Below are 20,013 nucleotides of genomic sequence, written 5' to 3' on the forward strand. Positions count from 1 at the left end.
CTCCCAGACACTGTTCCGAGAGGTGTACTGTTTTACCTCCCTGTAGATCTCACAATTTATGACGGACCACAGGTTCTCTATGGGGTTCAGATCAGGAGAACAAGGGGGCCATGTCATTATTTTTTCTTCTTTTAGACCTTTACTGGCCAGCCACGCTGTGGAGTAGTTGGATGCATGTGATGGAGCATTGTCCTGCATGAAAATCATGTTTTTCTTGAACGATACCGACTTCTTCCTGTACCACTGCATGAAGAAGTTGTCTTCCAGAAACTGGCAGTAGGTCTGGGAGTGGAGCTTCACTCCATCCTCAACCCGAAAAGGTCCCACAAGTTCATCTTTGATGATACCAGCCCATACCAGTACCCCACCTCCACCTTGCTGGCATCTGAGTCGGAGTAGAGCTCTCTGCCCTTTACTGATCCAGCCTCTGGCCCATCCATCTGGCCCATCAAGAGTCACTCTCATTTCATCAGTCCATAAAACCTTTGAAAAATGAGTCTTAAGATATTTCTTGGCCCATTCTTGACGTTTTATCTTATGTTTCTTGCTCAAAGGTGGTCGTTTTTCAGCCTTCCTTACCTTGGCCATGTCCCTGAGTATCGCACACCTTGTGCTTTTTGATACTCTAGTAACGTTGCAGCTCTGAAATATGGCAAAACTGGTGGCGAATGGCATCTTGGCAGCTTCACGGTTGATTTTCCTCAATTCATGGGCAGTTATTTTGGGCCTTTTTTGGTCAACACGCTTCTTGCGACCCTGTTGGCTATTTGCCATGAAACACTTGATTCTTTGGTGATCACGCTTCAAAAGTTTGGAAATTTCAAGACTGCTGCATCCCTCTGCAAGACATCTCACAATTTTGGACTTTTCAGAGCCCTTCAAATCTCTCTTCTGACCCATTTTGCCAAAGGAAAGGAAGTTGCCTAATAATTAAGCGCACCTTATGTAGGGTGTTGATGTCACTAGTCAACACCCCTCCTCATTACAGAGATGCACATCACCAGATTTACTTAATTGGTAGTTGGCTCTCAAGCCTATGCAGCTTGGAGTAGGACAACATGTATAAAAAGTATCATGTGATCAAAATACTAATTTGCCTAATAATTCTGCACACAGTGTAATACCTGGCACCCCAATGATCAGCTGTTATCAGCTCCAGAAGTAGGTGGATGTAGGGTACGGAGCCAGAACAGCATAGCTCCTTACACCGTGTAGTGTCCTTTCCTAAACACTGCAGCTCAATCCTATTGACGTGAATAGGATACTGACTGACCTCAGGATAGATGATAAATATCATAGTAGTAGACAATCCCTTTAAAATTTTCCCTTCCCCATAGCTTCAAAAATGTCCCTATTACTTTCATATATTATAAAACATTGGACTGCACTCGGTTGACGTCTGAGTGCAGTCCAATTTCCACAGACTGACAGAATAGAGAAGAAGGAGACTTCTTTTTACTCCATCTTCTCCTCATCCGAGAGAATCGCAGCACACTCTGACCAGAGTGTGATTAATATAATCGGCCCGATTCTCTCAGTTGAGAGAATATACGCTGCTGTGATCCCAGTCTTAATATACTTAATGTAATGTATTTGCTTTGTTGGTGTGTTACTTTAAATACAATTTAGAAGCTAATACTTGTATTATTTGCTCACTTTCTATTTAAAAAAACTTTTTTTCAAGTCAATGACGACAAGGTCCGAGATCATTTTGAGAATCATATATACATTTAATCTTTTATAGGAATTTGTCATAAATAAACAATAAGAAAAGTTTCTGCTTTGTGAAAGCCATGACAATTGATTTCAAGGAACATACAGCATAAATATTTTGATACTTTGTTGGGTAAAATAAATATGTGTAAATGAATGACATTCTCATGATGTTACACAGAGCCATTGTAAATTATAAGGATATGCAATGAATGCAAATGAGTCTTTAAAGTTGTTCATCTCAGAATAACTTGTTCTTAATAAAGCAGCAGGATGAACCATTTTGATACTTTATTCTACATAGTAAAATGGGAACTTTAATAAAAACATAGTACGGCATTGACTATTTGACAGGCACCAGTTTTGTGGTGTTAAAAATCTCAAATTATTGCACACCCCATTTCTGAATTATGGTTTGAGATTTTTTTATGTGGGTAGGGGTTAACAGGAGGGGGCATGGTTAACAACAGTCCAACAAATGCTTTCAAGGTTTTTTTTTTATGGAATCGGCAGGACAGGGCACTTTTATCCCCATTACAGTCGAGCAGAACTGTGAACGCTTGTCCACCATAGACACCTTTGAGTTCAGCAATAATTCTGTGACCTTGATGAATTGGGACGGTAAATTGCTGACCAATCAGGCCAATTTTACAGATGATGAAATTTATGCCAACAGATATTCTTGTCTTCCTGGTTTGTTATAATTATCCTAAAATAAACCCTTTCTGTTCCATATATTGGAGTCATCAGACAGATGCTGTTTAAGCACTACAGTTTTTGTGTTTGGCAGATTTTTAGGATCAATTTTTTAGTATTTGAGAAAGATTTCAATCAGATCAAATGGCAATGTACACACAACAATATTGGTCTGATTTGATCTAAGTGCACCCTGATGTCGACTTCACATGTTGGCATTTCACAGTACATGTACGGACCTTTTTTTTAGGACCAACCACTAATCTCCTGACCCGAACTAACAGTTTTATATCCTCATGCCATAGTCAGTCTGGAGACTGTGGTCATTACACAGACCGAAATTTTGGGATTTGTGAAGCCAGCCTAAGGCTATTGCTAATAAGTCATTGCCATTCCTTTTCTGCATTGTGCTTGCTGTTCCCTTGTGCAGTCTGAGCTTCTCCTATAAGTTAAGGCCCACTTAGATGGAATTATTTTCGCCCAAAAATCAGTGATGATTGACTAGATAGATACAAGTCAGATGGCGCTTCTTTATGGCCCCGATGCCATAGCTTGGTAAAATTGTGTGGGGTCAGAACAATTGTTCATACAATCGTTTTGTCCCCAAACAGGGTGCAAGTTATCGGCAATGAAAATTTAATGGCTCTCAAAAGAGACAAAACATCACCAAACAACTGATGAACCAGCTGATAATCGGGAACAAGCATTATTGATTGAATTTTCGATTATCGGTCTGGGTAAATAGGCCTTTTGACCTGCAGTACATTTGCTGATCACTGTTATATTGCTGATTTGGAATTATCTCTACAATTAGAGCCTCTGAAAAAGTGATCTGGTTAAATATACCATTGTGATGGCTCATAGTAATAAAACTATTCTAACAAGGGCACGACAAGGACAAAATTATTCTAACAAGGGCAGGACAAGGACAAAATTATTCCAACAAGGGCAAGTTAGAAGATGATGGATTTGATTTCACGTGTTTGCTGAAGTTAGCAATCACATATACATTTCACCATGAAGGACTAAGCCTGTGCTCCCACAGACACCAATCCTGCTGCTACCACTAGGTGGTTTAATCCGTGTACACTTTTATACTGTATATTCATCTGATCCCTGAAAGGTTTTAGAAAAATAAAGGATTGGAGCCTTACAGAGAAGACTCAATACACCAATTCCTGAAGAAGTATATTGAAAAAAAATTGGATTTTTCCTGCTGATTTCTTGAAAACAAAATTAACTATAATGAGATGAACACTTTAATTGAGACAATAAGATACTGGCACAAACAAAATGCAGAAAATACCAGCAAAAACAGCTCTATAGGCGGCAAAAAAGGGTCAGCTGTATAATGAGGGTCTTAGTTTCTTGGGTAGAACATTGCATATTTTGAGGTCCTGAAGCCAAGGAGGTCTCTCATCTCATTCCGGAATTTAGAAAGGTCCTGACGGAGTTCATTTAGGTTTTCTACAGTGGCTTGGTCTGTGCTCTGCATCTTCTGCCTCATTGAAGTCAAGTATCGATGTACAAGGCAGCACATGACCTTCTGGTAGTTTTCATCTCTCTTTTGCCTAAGACTCTTCCATTCCTAAAATTTCCAAAATCCATAAACATTAACAAATGTAATCAACACTAAACAGCACAAACTTTAAAATAATGACAAACAAAAGTAATTAAAAATCATAGTTTAAAGTGTCGTAGCATGAGATAAAACATGGCTACTTTATCTTGGCAATACGTTCATGTTTATCCATCAGTTGTGAAGGGAGTTATGCTGGGATGGAATTGATGTAATTTCTGGCCTTTAAAGGAAACCTGTCATGTGAAAAAACTCTATTAACTAGCAGATATAGGGTAATCTGTAGGTTAATAGCATTCTGACACCATACAGCCGACTCTCTGAGAACCCCACTGCCGGAAGGAAATTAACTTTACTCCCCCCAGCAGCATTCGGCTTCCAGTCATAGAGGTGGCGGGTTCAGTTACTGCTCTGTGTATAGAAAGCGACGGCTGTAACTGCGCCCCCGGCACTGACTGACAGTAGACTCTAATCCTGAGCCACTGTGACTGAACCTGGTCCGGCACCACCCCTATGACTGAACACCGAATGCTAACTGGAGGAATACATTTAATTTCCTCCTAGCAGCGGGAAGGTTCAGAACGCTATTAACCTGCAGATTAACACCATATTTGCAGGTTAATATAGTTTTTTCACGTGACAGGCTCCCTTTAAGTCCAATGAGTGATCCTACTTAGTGACAGTTATCTCTGTGTGTAATTCTTGATGTAGACAATTGAAAAAATAATAATTGTAATGCAAATGTCAAACACTGAGTGAGACCGACCCACTGGATTCCTAAATCCACAGCGAGCAAGTATTAAATGAATAGGAAGTTACATTATGGCCCCAATTCAAAGCGAATTCTGGTGTAAATCGCTTTGAAAATTTACAACATTTTTGCTTAATGTGGAGTTGCACAAAAATGTTGCCACTTTTGGCGTTTTCCCGGCCTATGTATGTTTTTCATAATTTATTTTATGTGAAACAATATCCACAGCTTTGTCATTTTCTGCATTTGGTTCTGATCAATGATCTGTAGTGGACATAAGAAGAAATATCTTGTAATATGGGACCTCTATCATGCTTATCATGCAGTAACCTTTAAACACATTACAGAGTCCTCCTCTAATAAATCTGATGTATGGGTTAAAAGTGATAATTTATGAAAACTGGAACATTGGAGGCGTATGTTGTGGGATTACCGGCTGACTCATGATGTGCTCATGATGCTTCTACACTTCTTCTAAAATGTTTCTATAATGTATGTCCATGTCCTTATGTTTAAACATGATATAATTTCATATGGAAATTAGTAATAGACAGACTGCAATACTGTAACGAAGTTCAGTTAATTGGGTATAGTAATGTGGAAGATGATATTGAACCATCCTAATTTCACTATGGGCCGCTTCAATGTCTGAGGGGTCTCCGCCCGGCATTTACAAGCAGCTTAGATAATGTGACTGATTATTCAGCTAAGAAATTATTAATCTGACAGTATTTATTCACATTACTCAAATATAACATGAGGCATAGACACGAGCACATTTTTTGTATGTGAATCAAGTTCGGGTCAATTTTTTTAGGAATTCATTGAATTAGGCAAATTTTAACAATTTGTGTGAACCATCTTAAATGGCCACCACCATTTTACACATTGCAGAGGATTGCATTAACCAGAGAAGACTCTCTTGATCATGAGCACTGCTGTTCAGGCTTCCCTATAATGTCTTAGTATCACTTTGCATATTATAGCACAGTCAATCAGGATGGACTATCACAGTCTCTATTAAAGCCAGGGCAGGATCCAATTTGTGTTGAATCTGGATCATGAAAGGACGTCACAACAAGGCTGTGTTACTTTAAGGAGCTTGAAAGGATTTAGTACAGTCCTAGGACACCTCAGAATGTTATATATGTTTTTTCAGAGTAACTGGAGTACTTGCGATTTTCCCCAAATCAAATTTTTATGAAAATTTGATAAAGCTGGCGAATTTGATTTTGAAAAGATTCGCTCATCTCTAGAGAGGCACTTTTTTTTAACTTGATATATAACTGTTGTTTTTCTTTTTATCATAGAGCATGGTAATAGCAAGAAATTAAAATCCATAAAAAAAAACTACAGACTTAGGAAATTAGTTAACTTTTGTCTTCCATTTTTGAGTTTTTCCTACGTGACCCTGGAGTCCTAGTCTATTCCACCCTGTTATTTTATTGGCCAAACTTAGATCACCATAGAGCCCTAGTAGGGGAACCACTGAAATATAGTTGAGTTAAGACCATATGAAATTGTCTGTAAGTAAACCAAAAAATGACCCAGAACTTCACAGCATGTATCTTAGGATAAATTTCTGCAATCCCGCCATAAGACATCCACAGCAGCAAATTGAGATTTCCCAAAAATTGTTCTCCACAGAATTTGGATAAGATTTATTAAAATCCTATCCTCTTTGCTTCTGATTCTACCCACAAATACAAAAGGAAAATTTGCAGCATCCTGTGTAAACATACCATTAAATAGTAAGTATAAAAAGAACACACATGACGAGTGTGATATTCCAAAATTGTCAGCCAGTCCTATTGTCAATTTGAAAAAAAAAATAAACTTGCGTGGTGTTTTAGATTTGAAGATTTAATCCTATCTATGAAGGGGATGTACAGTGGTGTAGTGTAAAGAAACTTTTTTTCCAGCTCACCTTCAAAGAATTAAATATCCAAACTTGTTCATGTCATGTGAATGTCTGATGGTGCACGGCAATGAATCCCAACTAATGGATGCCACAATATAATTATATGTTTATGAGAACAGAAACTTTCGGCACTCATCTTCAAAGATATAAAATTCTATAATTATTAAGAATATACGGTACTCCAATATGATAAAACAAAAATCCAAATTGAAAAGAGTAACTTTATGAGCCTACGCGTTTAGAACCGATGTTATTAAATGGTTGTTAGTCAAGTCTATTTTTCTACTCGGATGTTTTTTATCATGTTGGATTTTATCGTTAAATAAAGGATTCCGATTTTTTATGATTGAATACGAGTGGTGGAAGCTCCTTTACTTCTAACCATGGTGTTTTCTGCCCAAGACTGTTTATATATTTGATTTTACATCATATTTGATATAAAATGTATGAGGAGTTTTTCTCAAACTCTACTTCTGGTAGAGGCCGTTCGCCATACTGTACATAGCATATTGTAACCATTGTCTTCTAATATAAAAATTAATGCAATTAAAAAAAAGAAATACCAATGTACGTCTGCCCAAGAGATACTAAAAGATTACTCAAAGGATAGGTTTGATATACTTTATGTAATAAAAGCATTTCAAGAGTATAGCATTAAAAAGCTATGCAAACAGAGTCCAGCTTTGCTATTTTAAATGTATACAAGATAAAACTAAAGGGATCAACTTTTAGGATATAAGCCAGTAAAAAGCCTAATGGGGGATTTTTCATTAACTAATTTTAATTGCATGTAGCAAAAGTAAATTTTTTGAGAAAAACCTGTGGTGTCTGATTTCAACTAATAATGATTACCTTCATAATGTATTCTTACATTTTATTTATGCAAATATCCTCTTCAGAGAAGAGGACTAGAACTCTAGTGTCATCTTTTGGATGCAGCAATCCTAAAAGTCAATACCGACCCTTTAAAGAGCATTGTCACATGACAGACCTTTTAAATCAAAAAATGTGGCAAACAACTATAGCAAAAACTGACAAAAACAGTTAATATCAATTGTCACAAGAAATCAGGCATACGTAGTATCCTATCAGCTTTACAATTATATGAATCCATCAGCATAATAGTTGATGCCTTACAGAATATTAGTGTCTAAATCATGTTTCAGCCTAAGAAATAAATTCCCTATCACATACAGAGAGAACATGCAGACTCCGTGTAGATGTTGTCTTTGGCAGGATTTGAACCCAGGATCCCAGCGCTGCAAAGCAACAATGCTAACAATTAAACCAGCATGCTGCCCAGTACAATATGCTTAAAGGAGTCGCCCACTACTCAGACAACCTCTCTTCAATCCGCATATTTGCAGCCAGTAAAAAAACACCACTTATACTCACCTCCGTTGCCGGCGACATTTCAGTGGTGTCGGCACTCGCTCTCTCTGGGATCATGTCACCTTGTTATGTCACATGATCCCTGCGCCCAATCAGCGCTGGCTTCACTTTCTCCACCTTTGTACATATCAGACATACAGTAGAGGAAGTGAGCTGCCAGCTGTAGCTCTGGCTTCCCGTTGACGTATGATTCATCCAAAAGCAGGGAAAGCGAAGCCAGCGCTGATCGGGAGCAGGGATTGTGTGACATAACAATGTGATGAAATCCGATACCGCTGTTACGCCGCTAGCACCGGAGGAGAGTTTTAATGTTGCTATTTTACTGGCCGCAAAAATACTGATTGAGAAGGGGTTGTCCGAGTATTCCTGAGACAATCTCTTTACTGCTGCATATTCTGCTCGTCTCTACAGGTCTTATGGAAATAAAATACGATGTAAGAGGCAAGGCGTTGGAGTTTCCATATACAATGTAGCAAAACACTGTGCAAGAAATAACTTCTAGCAAACTCAACTGAGCTATGAGGCTTAAGAAGAAGATATAAAGGGTGTAAAGAAGTGTTTGGAGGAGTTAAGACTTTCATATGTTTTTGATAGAAAACTGTAGGGAAGCTACAGTAGGTCATGTTTCACAGGTGATCCTAATTATATATTGTCTTTGTTGTATTTTTACCTTTTACTATATAGGACAGAGTTTTATGGTCAGGTATTTTATTTCTGCAGCAACTTTATAATCCCCTTAACCCCACCGATCTGAAGGAACAGTATTTTGTAGATTGTATGTATGTTTTGATCTTGCAATACACTTTCTAAGGTAAAGGGAGTATTATGCGGGATCATGTGCACTGTGTAAAGGTTTTTTGGTCTTGCTAAATGTTAGAGGATAAAGAAATTTAATTTGCCTCTGGCAGTGCCAAAGATTATAGAAGTTGTGTTCTGAAGTTAAAATTGTGAGACTGGATGAAATAGTGCGGTTTAGTTGTTTTGATGGCAAGCTTTACTACTCAATAAGAATCTCTGCATTTTATTACAAATAATATATTATGTCGCTGATTCATCAAGATCAACATTTTTCATGTTGGTCTTGACGAGGAGATGTGCTGGAATCAGACGCTCCTGATTCATAAATGAATCAGGAGCGCCAGACAAGCGGCATGCGCAGGGGTGGGCTGGTCCAGAGGGAAGAGGGGCATTTGCTCCCTGGGCCAATCCCCAAGCGGCTGTTAAGGCCGCTCAGCCTTCTGCTGTTTTAGAGGCTGCATTCGACACTGTTTCTAGATGCCAAAACATGCTGGGGATACCCTTTTTCCCTAAACCCCTCATGCATTTCTTCCGATTGTCTCTGAAAGATGTTATAATTAGAACAATTCCTACGCAGTCTTAGGAATAGAACCTTGTTTCCAGCTGCATCACAGCAGACACTGTACTCACTTTACGCTGACCTTCTTCCCATCGGAGAAGAGCTTCAGCCAGTTTCTTGATTTGTGCAGTATGGAAGGTCAGACATCCTTGGATTGATGTACGTATGAGCTTATGATTGGGGCAGGAGATTTGTGTAGTGAGGTGAGGATGTGGCAGGACGGTGACCCTGAATTGTATCTCAGGCCGCTCTGCTGAGAATCAGTGGGATTTGTTGCAGCAGTTAGACCCTTCATGCAGGTCGGGCTGTCAGTGTGAAGTCATCGGCTCCCAATCTGTATGAAAGTCCAGACTGCTGCCATAAATCACATCGTGCCCCAGATAGAGACACTGCAGATCAGACTACAAAGACCCCTGCACAAGACTGACCTTGCACCGGACTGATCCGGCATCGGCTACAGGACATCACAGATTTATATATACAAAATGTATCTATACAATGTGATGTCCTATAACCGGTGCAGAACGAGTCCAGTGCATACACAATTATACTATGCAATGTCAGTGCATGCAATATAGCACATACAGTGCTGGAATATGGCATACGGTGGGTACATACATCAAATCTCATACAGTATACACACTGTTGTATGTACAGTGGCATGTAATAGTTTGGGCACCCCTAGTCAAAATTACTGTTATTGTGAACAGTTAAGCAAGTTGAAGATGAAATGATCTCTAAAAGGCCTAAAGTTAAAGATGACACATTTCCTTTGTATTTTAGGCAAAAAAAAATTTCATTTTTTACATTTTAAAAATTACAAAAAAGAAAATGGGACGATGCAAAAGTTTGGGCACCGTTGGAGATTTGAGTGCTCAGATAAATTTGACCAAGGTTTCAGACCTTAATTAGCCTGTTAGGGTTATGGCTTGTTCACTATCATCGCTAGGAAAGGCCAGGTGATGCAAATTTCCCAGCTTTATAAAAACCCAGCCTCCTCTAACCTTCTGCCAAGATACCGCAGCCATGGATCCTTCTAAGCAGCTGCCTAGCACTCTGAAAATGAAAGTGGTGGAGACCCACAAAGCAGGAGAAGGCTATAAGAAGATAGCAAAGCGTTTTCAAGTTGCTCTTTTCTCAGTTCGAAATATAATTAAGAAATGGCAGTTAACAGGAACAGTAAAGGTCAAGATAAGTTCTGGAAGACCAAGCAAAATTTTGGTGAGAGCTGCTCATAGGATTGCTAGAGAGGCAAATCAGTACCCCTGCTTTACTAAAAAAGACCTTCAGAAAGATTTAGCAGACTCTGGAGTTGTGGTACATTGTTCTACTGTTCAGAGACACCTGTACAAATATTGCCTTCATGGAAGAGTCATTAGAAGAAAATCTTTCCAGTGTCATCACCATAAAATTCAGCATCAGAAGAATGCAAAAGAACATTTAAACAAGCCTGGTTCATTTTGGAAACAAGTCCTGTGGACTGATAAGGTTAAAATAGAACTCTTTGGCCACAATGATCAAAGCTATGTGTGGAGAAAAAAGGGCACAGAATTTCAGGAAAAGAACATCTTGCCAACCATTAAGCATGGGGGTGGATCAATCATGCTTTGGGATTGTGTTGCAGTCAATGGCACGGGGAACATTTCACGAGTAGAGGGAAGAATGTAGTCAATGAAATTTCAACAAATTCTTGATACAAACATAACACCATTTGTAAAAAAGCTGAAGTTGAAAAGAGGATGGCTTCTACAAATGGATAATGATCCTAAATACACATCAAAATCCACAATAGACTACCTCAAAAGGCGCAAGCTGGAGGTTTTACAATGGTTCTCACAGTCCCCTCATCTGAACATCATTGAAAATCTGTGGCTAGACCTCAAATACAGAATAATACAGTATGTGACTGAGGTAACATCTAATATTCTGTACTCATAGTATAACATATACTATCACATCCTATCCTGTATGACATCTGATGTCTGTATATTATAGCAGTACACCATCATATTGTATCATGTACCGGTCACATATAATCCTGTTTTTGGTGTATTGTGTGCACAGACATTCAATGTTATTCATTGTATACAGGACAAAATGTGTCTGGTCTAATATCTGTTATTGTACACTCATAGTATAATATATACCATCACTTATTCTCCTGTATATGACATCTTGTATCTGTAGTCACAGTAAATCATATACTAGTCACATATTTTCCTGTCTGAGGATATAATCACCCTTTATCAAGGTGTGTAAAATTATTATCATCTTGTTTTCTTCAGGCAAAATGGGCCATAAAAGAGATTTAGCTGACTCTGAAAAGTCAATAATTATTACAAAGGGGTGCACCACTCTTGAATTTGCTAAGATTTCGGGTCATGATCACAGAACCATCAAAAGTTTTTTTGCAAATAGTCAACAGGATCGCAAAAAATGTGCTGAAAACAAAAAAAAGCTGCACATTAACTGCCAAAGATTTGAGAAGAATCAAACGTGAAGTGACCAGGAAGCCATTATCCTCCAATGCTGTCATATTCCAGAACTGCAACCTCCCTGGAGTGCCCAGAAGTACAAGGTGCTCAGTGCTCAGAGACATGGCCAAGGAATGGAAGGATGGAACCCGACCACCACTGAACAAGACACCGAAGCTGAAACGTCAAGACTTGTCCAAGAAATGTCTGAAGACAGATTGTTCAAACGTTTTATAGACTGATGAGTAGTGTTGAGCATTCCGATACTGAAATATCGGGTATCGGCCGATATTCGCGGTATCGGAATTCCGATACTTAATTCCGATACTATTGCAATATCGTATACCGGAATCGGAAGTTCCCATAATGCAATGAGACATTTTCATTTTATTCAGCCAATGAGGATCCTAAGAAGTGTGGGCACATCCTGTTAGGCATGTAGGCATCTTAACTAATGGCATGGCTGTGATTGGCTGCTGAAATGATGTCATGATGCACTATAAAAGCCACCGCCGCCATTTTGAGCTCACTCTGCTGTGAATTCAGTTAGGGATAGGACGCTGTTGTTCTGAGGGACAGTTTTAGCTACCTATTTGCTCTATACTGCTTTACCCAAGCTACTTTCTAAATCACTGTGCCTTGCAGTGCTAGTGCACAGTTCCCTGTGCTGTTCACCGCTATCTGCAAGGTCTGTGTGTGTGAGTGCAGCTCACCCTGTAGTGTGTGCTTCAGCCAAGTCTGGTTGTAGTGCACTCAGTGTGTGTCACTGCCTCATACATTGTCCTTTTTTGCCAATTTATAATTTTTCCTGATATCTCCTATTAGTGTGGTGGTTCCATCTGTATTCAGCTAAATTGGTTCCAAACACACTATATAGGAGTAGATAGAGAAATTTTTTTCCGTCTTGCAGCACTAGTGCACAGTGCTCTGCATCTGTACTGTTCACCGCTGTCTGCAAGGTCTGGTGTGTGAGTGCAGCTCACCCTGTAGTGTGTGCTTCAACCCCGTCTGGTTGTAGTGCACTCAGTGTGTGTCACTGCCTCATACATTGTCCTTTATTGCCAATTCATAATTTTTCCTGATATCTCCTATTAGTGTGGTGGTTCCATCTGTATTCAGCTAAATTGGTTCCAAACACACTATATAGGAGTAGATAGAGAAATTTTTTTCCGTCTTGCAGCACTAGTGCACAGTGCTCTGCATCTGTACTGTTCACCGCTGTCTGCAAGGTCTGGTGTGTGAGTGCAGCTCACCCTGTAGTGTGTGCTTCAACCCCGTCTGGTTGTAGTGCACTCAGTGTGTGTCACTGCCTCATACATTGTCCTTTATTGCCAATTCATAATTTTTCCTGATATCTCCTATTAGTGTGGTGGTTCCATCTGTATTCAGCTAAATTGGTTCCAAACACACTATATAGGAGTAGATAGAGAATTTTTTTTCCGTCTTGCAGCACTAGTGCACAGTGCTCTGCATCTGTACTGTTCACCGCTGTCTGCAAGGTCTGGTGTGTGAGTGCAGCTCACCCTGTAGTGTGTGCTTCAACCCCGTCTGGTTGTAGTGCACTCAGTGTGTGTCACTGCCTCATACATTGTCCTTTATTGCCAATTCATAATTTTTCCTGATATCTCCTATTAGTGTGGTGGTTCCATCCATATTCAGCTAAATTGATTCCAAACACACTATATAGGAGTAGATAGAGGAGCCTTTCTGCAGCATTGGGCCCTGCAGCCCCAGCCAGATTAGTATTAGCCTATTTTTTGCAGCCTCATCTATTGCATTGTAGGTTACCTTCCTACATTGTAATAGCTACAAAAAGTTTGTGATACTATCGTTATTACATCTTTAGGCACATCCAGTGTCTTTTTGTGACAAAAAAAACCTAAATAAAGTTCACCAAACACTCCACTTTACAGTTGTGTAGGCCACATTAGCTCATATTAAAGTCTAGTCCACACTTTATAAAATTAGTGTTTCTTATACCTGTTAGCAGCTGTTCAGGAATAAGCACACTAAGCCCTTAGTACTTTTCTGCCTATCTTTATCAGTCTACCAAGATGAAGAAGGCAGGGAGTAAGGCATGTGGTCGTGGTCGTGGGCGTGGGCGTGGAGTTTCTGCAGGGAGAGGACGTGAGGATTCTGTGCCTGCAGGGAGAGGACGTGGGGATTCTGTGCCTGCTGCGGGCACCAGTGACTCAGCATCCCCCAGTTTTACCAGGGAACAGTCCTTTATGCGCAGCTTTGTAGGAGCTAGCCGTACCCCACTGCTGCGCGAGGACCAAATTGAAGCCGTTGTCGGATGGATGGCAGCTAACGCATCGACTTCAATTAGTTCCAGATCCTCTCAGGTCCTGAGCACTGAAGAGCACCCATCTGTCTCTTCACCACCTGCCAAATTGCCCAGGCAGTCAGAGAGCCCTGGACAGGAGCCATCTCTACTTCTGTTCTCTGAATCTCTTGGCTTGGAAAGAGGGGGCCAGCCAAGCAGAATTCGAGAATTTGAAGAAGAGGTAGTATGCAGTGATGCGCAACCGTTTTGTCTCTCTGAATCTGAAGAGGCGGGTGGGCCAGTGCCTATGGTCAGCAGCACACCTCAGTACGCATCTGATGATGAGACTCAGGTGCCACTTTCTGGTGCGTACTGTGCTGTCGAGACTACCCAGGAGAAGCAGTTGTTTGAAGAGGGTGGTGTAGATGATGAGGTCCTTGACCCATCATGGCGTGAGGGACAGGAAGGTGGTGGGAGCAGCTCTGAGGAAGAGATTCCCCGAACGGCCCAAAAAGGAGGGAGAGGGAGGGGGCAGACTTGGTTGCCTGTAGCCTCCACTTCGGCACCCATTAGGAGCATGGCTCTTCCAAAATCCAAAGCGGGCGCTCCCAAGACTTGCAGTGCCTGGTCCTTTTTTGACACAGTTGCAGATGACATTTGCTTTGTCAAATGCAAGCTGTGTAATCAGAAGGTGAAAAGAGGGAAAAGTGTCAGCAACCTCAATACCACAAATATGTGGAAACATGTGCGGACCAAGCACGTGGTGGAGTTACACAAACACACTGAAGACCTAGGCCAACCTACAGCGCCACCTACCACCTCTTCAGCTCGTGTTGTAGCCTCTTCCTCCAGCTCACACACAGCTGGTTCGGCTTCCTCACAGGATCGCCATGGAAGAATCTCTGGCACTGTTGTACAGAGACACAGTGTAATTCCACCCACAGCACCACTTTCCCAGTCATCCTCACACTCCCAGGCCAGTCTACAGCCATCGTTAGCACAGGCATGGGAGAAAAGGCGCCCATACTCGGCAAACCACCCCCGAGCACAGGCTCTGAATGCTGGCATTGCTAAACTACTGGCCCTTGAAATGCTATCATTCAGGCTGGTGGAGACTGACACATTCCGTAACTTTATGGCATTGGCAGTCCCACAATACAACGTGCCCAGCCGCTTTTATTTCAGCAGGCAAGCCGTCCCTGCCCTGCAACATCATGTGGAGGGAAAAATTAAACATGCGCTACAAAACGCCGTCAGTAGCAAGGTCCACCTGACCACTGATGCGTGGACCAGTAAGCATGGACAGGGACGATACCTTTCCCTCACTGCCCATTGGGTAAATGTTGTGGAGCCGGGTACAGATCTTGAGAGTGGCGCTGTACGTGTTCTGCCAACTCCAAGGATTGCAGGAATCCAGTCTGTACACATTGACTCCTCCTCATACTCCAGTTCCTCTGAATCAGCGCTGCAGGAGCCGTCACGGTCTACCTCCACATCGACCCGTGAACGGTTACCTGTTATGATGACCGATATGAGCACAGCCGTGGCCAAACGTCAACAGGCCGTATTAAAATTAATTTCTTTGGGGAATCGAAGCCACACAGCGCAGGAGCTCTGGAATGCCATCAAGCAGCAGAGTGACGTGTGGTTTGTGCCAGCGAATCTCCAGCCAGGCATGGTAGTGTGTGACAATGGCCGAAATCTGGTGGCAGCTCTGGGCCTAGGCAACCTCACTCACATCCCATGTCTGGCACATGTGCTCAACTTGGTCGTGCAGAGTTTTTTGAGGGACTATCCGGATCTTGATGCACTGCTTCACAAGGTCCGCATAGAGTGCGCTCACTTGCGGCGTTCCAGCAATGCAAGATCACGCATTGCAGCTCTGCAGCGCCGATTATGTCTTCCGGAACATCGCATCATATGTGACCTACCCACCAGGTGGAATTCAACGTTACATATGTTGGAGAGGTTGTGTGAGCAGCAGGCAGCAGTAATGGAGTACCAGCTGCAGCAGGCGCAAACAAGTCGCAGTGCGCGCCGTTCACACTTCACCACCACTGAGTGGGCCTCTATGAAGGACATTTGCCACGTTTTGCGTGCCTTCGATTATTCCACGCGGATGGCGAGTGCAGATGATGCACTAGTCAGCATGACTATCCCCCTTATCTGCCTGCTTGAAAAAACACTGCAAGCACTAAGGGACGAGGTTTTGGAAGAGGTGGAGGATGAGGAGTCACAAATGCCATCTGCTTCTCTACAGTCTGCGCAACGTGGTTCCTCACAAAGGCCTAGGCAGGGGACACTTTGTGAGGAGGATGAGGAGGAGTCAATGGATGAGGAAGACATCTGTCCAGAGGAGGGAGGTACACAATGCTCTAGTAGTCAGTATCTAGAGCGAGGGTGGGGTGATGCAGAGCAGGCAGCGATCACGCCTCAAGCAGGGGACAGCGTTTCTTGGCCAGTTGGCAGTCTGCAGCACATGGTTGATTTCATGCTGCAGTGCCTCAGAAACGACCGCCGCATCGCCCACATTCTCAACACGGCTGATTATTGGGTGTCCACCCTCCTAGATCCTCGCTACCGGGACAACTTACAAAGCCTCATAACACCATTGAACCGGGAGCGTAAAATGCGGGAGTACCAAGACGCACTGGTGCATTCCATCATGTTCTCCATTCCAACCGAGAGCAGTGCTGCTAGTGCTTTACAAAGCAGCTCAGTGCGTCGAGGCAGTGGAGGAAGCTCTGCACAAAGAGGGAGCAGAAGCAGCGCCTCAGCACAAGGCAAGACCAGTATGGCCGAAATGTGGCAAAGTTTTGTGTCCCCGCCGCCACAAATGTCTACACCATCACAGACAGCTCCAGTCAGCAGGAGGCAACGTTTCCGTCAGATGGTGACAGACTACATGTCTTGCCCTCTTAGTGTACTCCCAGACGGCTCTTCTCCCTTCAAGTTTTGGGTCTGTAAGCTGGATACATGGCCAGAGCTTAGTCAGTATGCACTGGAGGTGCTAGCTTGCCCTGCTGCTAGTGTATTATCGGAACGCGTCTTTAGTGCCGCAGGTGGTGTACTAACAGACCGTCGCATGCGACTATCCTCCGATAACGTTGACCGGCTTACTTTTCTCAAAATGAACAAGGCCTGGATCTCTCATGAATTTGCCAGTCCTCTTCCAGAATAAATAATTGGTTGGCAACAGTATCCAGGTCTCCTGTTCTGTTCATGTTTCTACCACCTGAACTGTAATCCCTGAGCTCCAACACCGCCAGTTGGCGCTCGGAAGTGCCGTCTGCACAGTCAACACTTGCTGCCGTGTTATTGGGGTTCAGTAACGTCAGCTGTTCTCCTGCTGTGCGGACGGCAATTTCTCCTGATTTGTCCACATCCACTGTACTACACATTTTAAAGTTGCTCCAATTACTCCTCTGGCTCCTCTGTTTTCATTCTTATCCCTGGGCTCCAGCACCGCCAGTTGGCGCTCGGAAGTGCTGTCTGCACAGTCAACACTTGCTACCATGTTATTGGGGTTCAGTAACGTCAGCTGTTCCCCTGCTGTGCGGACGGCAATTTCTCCTGCTCTGTCCACATTCTCACTACTACAGATTTTAAAGTTGCTCCAATTACACCTCTGGCTCCTCTGTTTTCAGTATTATCCCTGAGCTCCAACACCGCCAGTTGGCGCACGGAAGTGCCGTCTGCACAGTCAACACTTGCTGCCGTGTTATTGGGGTTCAGTAACGTCAGCTTTTCTCCTGCTGTGCGGACGGCAATTTCTCCTGCTTTGTCCAAATCCACTGTACTACACATTTTAAAGTTGCTCGAATTACACCTCTGGCTCCTCTGTTTTCATTCTTATCCCTGGGCTCCAGCACCGCCAGTTGGCGCTCGGAAGTGCCGTCTGCACAGTCAACACTTGCTGCCGTGTTATTGGGGTTCAGTAACGTCAGCTGTTCTCCTGCTGTGCGGACGGCAATTTCTCCTGCTTTGTCCACATCCACTGTACTACACATTTTAAAGTTGCTCGAATTACACCTCTGGCTCCTCTGTTTTCATTCTTATCCCTGGGCTCCAGCACCGCCAGTTGGCGCTCGGAAGTGCCGTCTGCACAGTCAACACTTGCTACCATGTTATTGGGGTTCAGTAACGTCAGCTGTTCCCCTGCTGTGTTCACGGCAATTTCTCCTGCTCTGTCCATATTCACTGTGCTACTTATTTAAAACTTGCTCCAATTACACCTCTGGCTCCTCCGTTTTTAGTATTTACCCTGGGCTCCAACACCGCCAGTTGGCGCTCGGAAGTGCTGTCTGCACAGTCAACACTTGCTGCCGTGTTATTGGGGTTCAGTAACGTCAGCTGTTCCCCTGCTGTGCGGACGGCAATTTCTCCTGCTCTGTCCACATTCTCACTACTACAGATTTTAAAGTTGCTCGAATTACACCTCTGGCTCCTCTGTTTTCATTCTTATCCCTGGGCTCCAGCACCGCCAGTTGGCGCTCGGAAGTGCTGTCTGCACAGTCAACACTTGCTACCATGTTATTGGGGTTCAGTAACGTCAGCTGTTCCCCTGCTGTGCGGACGGCAATTTCTCCTGCTCTGTCCACATTCTCACTACTACAGATTTTAAAGTTGCTCCAATTACACCTCTGGCTCCTCTGTTTTCATTCTTATCCCTGGGCTCCAGCACCGCCAGTTGGCGCTCGGAAGTGCCGTCTGCACAGTCAACACTTGCTGCGGTGTTATTGGGGTTCGGTAACGTCAGCTGTTCCCCTGCTGTGTTCACGGCAATTTCTCCTGCTCTGTCCATATTCACTGTGCTACCTATTTAAAACTTGCTCCAATTACACCTCTGGCTCCTCCGTTTTTAGTATTTACCCTGGGCTCCAATACCGCTAGTTGCTGCTCAGAAGTGCCGTCTGCACAGTCAACGCTTGCTCCAGTGTTATTGGGATTCAGTAACGTCAGCTGATCCCCAGCTGTGTGTCCGGCAAATTCTCCTGCTTTGTCCACATCCACTGTAGTACGGATTTAAAACCTCCTCCAAATACACCTCTGGCTCTTCTGTTTTTAGTATTTACCCTGGGCTCCAGCACCGCCAGCTGGTTCTCGGCAGTTCCATTGGCTCTTGTACCTTCTGCTACCCATCCGGGTTCCAGTACCGTCAGCTGGTCCTCGGTAGTTCCATTTGCTCTTGTATCTTCTGCTACCCATCCGGGTTCCAGTACCGTCAGCTGGTTCTCGGCAGTGTCTTTGGCACGGGTACTCCCTCCTGCCCAGCCTGGTTCCAGCACGCCAGCTGTTTCCGGGTAGTGTCAACGTCACTTTGCCTCCAATGCGTTGTCCTGTCGTGTTGCGGTCGGGTTAGCCGACTCTATGGTGCCTGCAGTTTAGGTGACTCCTATGTGGGCTGCGGGATCTGGCAATGAAGGCTGGTTCCATAGTGCCAATAGGACAAGCACCCTCTGTAGGACTGTGGGTTTTGGTAACTGCGGCCGGCTCGCGGCCTTGAACTTTTTTTTTACATGGGTACCTTCTGCTACCCATCCGGGTTCCAGTACCGTCAGCTGGTTCTCGGCAGTGCCTTTGGATTAGGTGCCTCCTTCTCGGTATCCAAGTTCCACCAACGTCTGCTGGTCCTTGGTAGTGCTTTCTGGCACAGGTACCTCCTGCTTAGTAACCGAGTTCCAGTAACATCAGCTGGTCCTCGGTAGTTCCATTGGCTCTTGTACCTTCTGCTACCCATCCGGGTTCCAGTACCGTCAGCTGGTCCTCGGTAGTTCCATTTGCTCTTGTATCTTCTGCTACCCATCCGGGTTCCAGTACCGTCAGCTGGTTCTCGGCAGTGTCTTTGGCACGGGTACTCCCTC

General features: G+C 43.2%; 1 protein-coding gene across 5 annotated transcripts in view; it reads right to left on the bottom strand.

The window, feature by feature from the left end:
- Nucleotides 1-20,013, bottom strand: part of TRPC1 (transient receptor potential cation channel subfamily C member 1) — a 313,340-nt gene that overhangs the window by 125,197 nt on the left and 168,130 nt on the right. For 3 of the 5 annotated variants that reach the window (XM_073674677.1, XM_073674673.1, XM_073674678.1), the window contains one exon: nt 1,746-3,997. The exons of the other annotated variants lie outside the window; for them this stretch is intronic. In XM_073674677.1, the coding sequence (XP_073530778.1) occupies nt 3,770-3,997 (228 nt within the window). In that variant the 3' untranslated portion in view covers nt 1,746-3,769. Of the gene's footprint in view, nt 1-1,745; nt 3,998-20,013 lie in introns of those variants that run through there. 5 annotated transcript variants of the gene reach the window in all.

Source organism: Phyllobates terribilis, unplaced genomic scaffold, assembly GCF_046119375.1.
Source record: "Phyllobates terribilis strain yellow unplaced genomic scaffold, ASM4611937v1 Scaffold_3__8_contigs__length_932513732, whole genome shotgun sequence".
NCBI lineage: Eukaryota > Metazoa > Chordata > Amphibia > Anura > Dendrobatidae > Phyllobates > Phyllobates terribilis.